We start from the raw sequence: 6503 nt of genomic DNA, 5'->3' as shown, positions 1-6503 counted from the left end.
AGCTCAGTACTGTTGAACGAGCACTGATGTCTGGGTAGTAGCCTTGCACATAACTGGTGTGTAGTTCTGGAAGCAGGCAGAACTCTCAGCCTCTCTTGCCAGACCTATGGTCAGGAGGTAGAGTAAAACCTCTCCAGGTTCCCTTCAGCACCAGGAGAGTGGCTCAGGTGAGTGTGATCTGGATCTGTCCACTGGGGTGCTGTGTGAAGGACTCAGTTGGGGGAATTAGCTAGAAAACTTTACTCACTCAAGGGCCAGGACTCGCAGGGAGGAATGCAGTGCTCCTTCCCGGACCAGATTACACAAAGCAGAATAAGTGCCTGAGTGAACATCCATTGCAGAAAGTGGCCAACTGCGCACTGAACTGGAGACCTTTCCAGCTTATTTGACTTTTACATGGTACAATTACTTGTTTCGGGGCAGAGCAAAACCACAGCACTCCAGCAATCTAAACAGAAGCAATGTGAGGGGAGCAGGGTACGCAGTTTCTAAGCAGCCACGGGATGTCCTGCAGGGTTGTTTTCACTTCTAGCTGCACGGAATCATCTATGCAATGAGATGGTTGGGTGTGATGATTCTAGGGGAGGACAGAGGAGTGAACTTAGTTGACAAATGTTTGGACACAGGGTCTCACTATGTGGTCCAGGCTGGCCTCAAACTTGCAATCTTACTGCCTCAGTCCCCCATGCTGGGATTGCAGGTGTATGCAACATCACACCTGGCTCAAATTGATATTTTCTGTTGCAGCAAAATATGCGCAGCACAAAATTGAGTTTGGGGATTCTGTGAGGTACCGTTTGCTCATCACTAAGACGGAGCCTGCGCTTGGGGTAGATTCCGTCACTTCCCTCTGAGCTCAGTTGCATCGGCCCGTCCGACAGTTTCACATTTTTTTCCCTAACAGTTGTCCACGTTGTGCCACGCACTCCGGTCCCAGGGCCAGCAGGTTACTGACTGTCGACTCCGCGTGGTCAAACACTGCTTGGTGATTTTAAACACTTTTTCTTTTCTGTGGTTTTAGCTGAGGCAACATTGTGAGGAGACAGGATGTGTTTTTCTTCTGCCTGGGAGGACAGAGAGTGGGGATGGAAGAGAGGGGTGGCAAAGAGGAAAAAGTATATTAAATATGTTGACGACATAAAACAAAAGCTGGTTTTCAAAAAGAAGCTGTCGGGTGGATGCGGCCTGGAAGCCCTGCTCCCACGTGGTGCTCCCCTCCCTCTCCGTGTGATGTTTCCCACATTTTTAGCGCATTACTTAACTTCCCTGGAGAGTCAAAAATAAAGGGGAAAAGTCACAGAAAATCCTTTAATTTGCATAATTAGTAGGTGTGAATAAAAATAGGTTTTTTTTTTTTTTTTTTTTTTTTTGTTTTTCTCCGGTACCGGGAACCGAACTCACGACCTTGCGCTTGCCGGGCAGGCGCTTTGCCGCTGAGCTAAATCCCCAGCCCCTAAAAATAGGTTTGATTCAAAGCTCAGATATGAGGTTTGTGTTTGTGTAGGCAAACCAACTATACTTTAACTTCTAACAAAAGGTTATATTTCATCCAGACTGTTCATGTATTTACTGTGTTATCCTTCTAGCTACTAGCAGTGTATTTTACTGAGTAAAGGGCAGGGTCTGTGGCTAGGCTTCCTGGTTTGTAATTTTGGCCCCACTGCTGTTACCTTAGTCAAGTTAATTCACTTCTCTTGTTCTAGTCCTTATATGCAAGCAAAGAATGATACTAAGTAGTCCCACTTCACAGGGTTGGTGGGAAACTGAATGGATTAGTGTATAGAAATATTTATAAAGCTTGTAGAACATAGTAAATACTATTTTTGAAATGGTAACTCCTACCATTTACAAAATGAAAATAAAAGCAAATATTTAAGAAAAATAGCTGGGCGCAGTGGCACACACCTGTAATCCCAGCTCTCAGGAAGATGAGGCAGGAGGATTGCCATGAGTGTGAGGACAGTCTAAACTACATAGAGGGACCCCGTTTCAAAAAAAAATATTAAGCACAATGTGCAATACTAGAATAGCGTGTTTCTTGTTAGGTGTAGTCACTGAAGCTGCAATCACAAAACAATCTGTGAATTACTGTGAAAAAATATGATAATGTACAATAGCAAAGCAAATGCAAGGGTATTTCATTTCTGCACAAGGGCCTGAGGACGTCCTGCGTTAGGAAATTGCTATGGAGCAGTGATGGTGAATCTTTTGCAGAGGAATGCCCAGAGCAAAATCCAAAACCCTAAACGCCAAAACTGCAATTAAACCTGAATGCTGAGGTTTTCATTTGGAAAAATAATTAATACATTGATATCTTTTGTCTAGAAGCAAAAATTGCTTATCAAATTTAATTTTTTCTCAAAGAGTGAACCTATGATCCTACCATCATCTTTTGAACATTCTAACTTATATTTATATAATTATTTGTTCCTTAACCAGTATCAAACTAATTATTGTCACTTAAAAATAATCAATATCTGAAGGACAAACACACCTCCTTTTCTTTTTTAGTATATTTATATGTGCTTAGTATGTGGTATATATTTTTCTTAAAGATAACATTTACAATGATGTCAAACCATAGAAAAAATTTTTTGTGTGTATATTTTGAGAGAATGCATATATTTTGAGATTAATTGAGGAACTGAACTTAAGAAAAAATTAAAACATAATTCATTATCTAACACATGATTTTGTTAATATTTTGGTGGTGATATATGGATATAATCTATTTTTCCAATAATATATGTATACTTTCATGTTATTCAGTAGAGTTTTATGATTTTCTCTGAGAATGCCACATTTCAGAAACTACATTTTAAAAGTTTTATACCTATTTTAGATGCATTATTTTTTAATTGTGCTAAATGATAATTCCACTGAACTTTCTTTGTGACTAGAGGTTTTCAGTTTTATTTCTATATTTTTCTGCTCTGATTTTCATCTTGGGAGTTTTTCTTGCCAATAACACAGATGCATAAAAGCTAGGTTGGGCAAAAAAGAGAACTGGAGATCAAAGAGGCTTCTCTTAGCTGTCAAAGGCACGATGGATCCAATCAGGGATTAAAATGTCAAAGATCAGGAATGCTCTTGAGGCACTCTGGGCTCTACTACAACTGCTGCTCTAGAATACTTGTGTCTCAAAATGTGACGGTTCCACCACCAGTTACCGTTCAGCTTCAGCATGCACCGTTTGCTTGTATTTTTCACATTGCCGATTTTTGTTTCCAGTGCTGAGTCTGTTCCTTGCAGAGTGGATTACGTTTTCAGTTCTACAAAAGTGTTCATCTGAGACACTTCAGCATGACAGAACAGATGGGGAAAACGATAGGGGTGTTTTGTTTAAATGGGAATCAAGGTGTCCAAGTTTTCCTCTTTATTTCTCATGATTCATATGTGATGCAAACATAATTCTGGGGCTGAGGACATAGCTCAGTTGCACAGTGCCTGCCAGGCAAGCACAATCTCCTTAGTTCAATTCCCAGAATCAGCCCCTTTCCTCACAAAAACCCAGAAAACATAATTCCGTCTCCCTGTCATCTGGAGATATTTTGAGTCACATGCTGTGGTTACTTTGAGCTAGGGACTGGGATCTCAATTTTGTAATGGAGTCTGGCAGGCATTTCTGCATGTAAAAGGCTCTCAGGGAGTATTTTTTTTCAGGGAAGTAACTTAGAATCATCACTTCCATTATGATACTCATTCTGGCAATTGCAGTCTTTGCTATGATTTAGCTGCTTTTCCTCACAATTCACGTCTTAGAAACTTGACCCTAAAGCTCATGTTTTAATGGTATTTGGAGATGACACCTTTGGGAGGTGGCTGGGTTAGGAGGGCTTTGATCGCATGAATGGCTTCATCTCTTGGTGGGTTTGGGGGAGAATGGGTGAGTGGAGTCTTACGCTCTGCTGAAGGGAGTTCTCTCTGGCACGCTTCCTGAGTCCGCCTTGTGCTGCTCTGCACCATGTGAGGCTGTTCCTGATGGCGAGCACACATCTGAGCCCTGTGGCTGGGCTCCCTGGCCTCCAGGGCTGAGGGCTGATTAAAGTTGACTTTATTGTTACCAGTCTGTGGCATTCCCTGACCCATAGAAAATGGACTAAGACTTTTCCTGATGCGTAGATAAGGAAACAAGGACAATGGGAACAGAAGTAGGTGAAGGGGATCCCCTGAGGAAGAGCTATCAAAATGCAGTGCAAATAATATGAATATGGACTAGTGCCTGAGTGTCTCTCTGATTAAGAGTGACCTGCAGTGAATGAAGCAGACACCTGAACTGAAAGTCAGAAAGACTGTGAATCCCAGAATTTACCACATTCTGTGTGATTATGGGAAAATTACCATGTCTCTGGTAATTTATTTTGTACTAAAAAACTAAAAATCTTAAACTAATTTAAGGTGTTAGGGTGGTAATAATCAATGCTGAATGAGTACATGATAGCTACGTGCATGACTGAGTGATGTTTTTACACTCTCCACAGTGCTGTGAAGCAAGTGAATCTGTGCTCCAACCTTTGTTTTATTGCAGCGTCTCAATACCCAGCACCCAGTACCACTGAACTGAGTCCATGACCAGCACAGCTAACGTGACCGAGTTCGTCATCACCGGGCTCTTCCAGGACGCAGAGGTGCAGAGAGCGTGCTTCGTGCTCTTCCTCCCCGTGTACCTGGCCATGCTGGTGGGCAACGGCCTCATCGTCCTGACGGTCAGTGTCAGTGACAGCCTGCGCTCCCCCATGTACTTCTTCCTGGGCTACCTGTCCCTGGTGGAGATCTGCTACTCCTCCACAGTGGTCCCCAAGTTCATTGCGGATCTACTGTCCAAGATGAAAACCATCTCCTTCAAGGGCTGCCTGGCCCAGATCTTCTTCTTCCACTTCTTTGGGGTCTCTGAGATCCTCCTGCTGGTGGTGATGGCCTATGACCGCTACGTGGCCATCTGCAGACCTCTTCACTATATGACCATCATGAGTCGCCAGCTGTGTCACGGCCTAGTGGCTGGCTCCTGGCTGGGGGGCTTTTTTCACTCCTTAATTCAGATTCTGGTCACCATCCCTCTGCCCTTCTATGGTCCCAATGTGATTGACCACTACTTCTGTGACCTCCAGCCATTGTTCAAGCTGGCCTGCGCCGACACCTTTGTGGAGGGCGTCACTGTATTGGCCAACAGTGGATTAATCTCTGTTGTCTCCCTCATCATCCTGCTGTGCTCCTATGTGGTGATCCTGGTCAGCTTGCGGAACCATTCTGCAGAGGGCAGGCGCAAAGCCCTCTCCACTTGTGTCTCTCACATCACGGTGGTCGTGTTGTTCTTTGGACCTGCCATCTTCCTCTACATGCGTCCCTCCTCCACCTTCACTGGGGACAAGCTGGTGGCTGTGTTCTACACGGTCATCACCCCCATGCTGAACCCCATCATCTACACACTCAGAAATGCGGAGGTGAAAATCGCCATGAGGAAGTTGTGGAGCACAAGGAAGACAGGGATGGAGTGAAAGCAGAGTAAGGAGGTTTTACAGAAGAGTCCATTGCTGAAATGGCTCTGGTTGTTTGTGAGATATGCAGGAATGGATACAGATAGTAGATTGGCCTTATTTCACTACTGCTGTGATTGTCTTTAGTCCCCCCCCCAGTGTCCCAGAATACTGTTCCATGGGCCGAGTTCAGACATTCTGTTCAGTCCTATGGAACCTCATGGCTTCCATGAATCCAGCAGTGTGATTAACTAGGGAAATGAAGCATAAATGTGAAATGCAATTTAAAACTGTGTGTTTTCATTTTTTAATTTATTTTAATTTTTATCATTTTTTATTGACAAATAGTAATTGTATAGTAATAGTAATAGTCTATACTTGATAGGATATACTTATGGGATGCCATACAATATTTCAACACACACACACACACACACACACACACACACATATATATATATATATAAAATATGTGATGATCAGATTGGGTAATTCATATATTCTCCACCTCAAGTAGCGTCTCTGTGTGAGGGAAAATTCATTGTCTTTTTTGCTTGCTTATGTGAAATATTTAAATCCTTATAGTCACTCATAGTTATCCTGCTGTGGTATATGACACTAGTAACTCATCCTCTTGTCCAACTACATCCATTAGAAAGCATAATATGTTGAAAAATGTTCTAAGGGTTGAAATTATGTTTTGCATTGTCCTGCTGTTTATTTAACCTCCCTCAGGGTGTAAACTCATATGTGATTATACTGTGGAAATGATGATGGGGACAATCAAGGGACACATAATAGGAATCATCAGGTGATCAGTTTGCTTTTCTCTTCTAATATGGGAAAGTGTGTCTTTGGATTTTAAACCCTGGAACATGTCTGTTATTCTCTGTTGTTCTTATAATCTTGTACCATAGACCACCTGAGCGTGGTCACTGGAAAACTCCCTGGAGCAGTTTCATTTTTTGTGACTTGTTGGCACATAAGTTAGACTTTGGCAAGGAATGTAGTCACGAATGAACTAATAAA

The 6503-nt window shown here is 42.6% G+C and overlaps 1 protein-coding gene across 1 annotated transcript; it reads left to right on the top strand.

Annotated features, from left to right (window-relative positions):
• Nucleotides 1–4568: 4568 nt before the first annotated feature.
• On the top strand, nucleotides 4569–5511 carry LOC102016716 (olfactory receptor 4B1-like). Its single transcript, XM_005383951.1, has one exon. It carries the CDS (start codon nucleotides 4569–4571, stop codon nucleotides 5493–5495), a length of 927 nt encoding a protein of 308 aa, XP_005384008.1. The 3' UTR covers nucleotides 5496–5511.
• Nucleotides 5512–6503: the final 992 nt, after the last annotated feature.

Source organism: Chinchilla lanigera, unplaced genomic scaffold, assembly GCF_000276665.1.
Source record: "Chinchilla lanigera isolate Chin_1 unplaced genomic scaffold, ChiLan1.0 scaffold00021, whole genome shotgun sequence".
NCBI classification, from domain to species: Eukaryota; Metazoa; Chordata; class Mammalia; order Rodentia; family Chinchillidae; genus Chinchilla; species Chinchilla lanigera.
The sequence above is the reverse complement of the archived record's forward strand: the minus strand, read 5'-3'. Positions and strand labels throughout refer to the sequence as shown.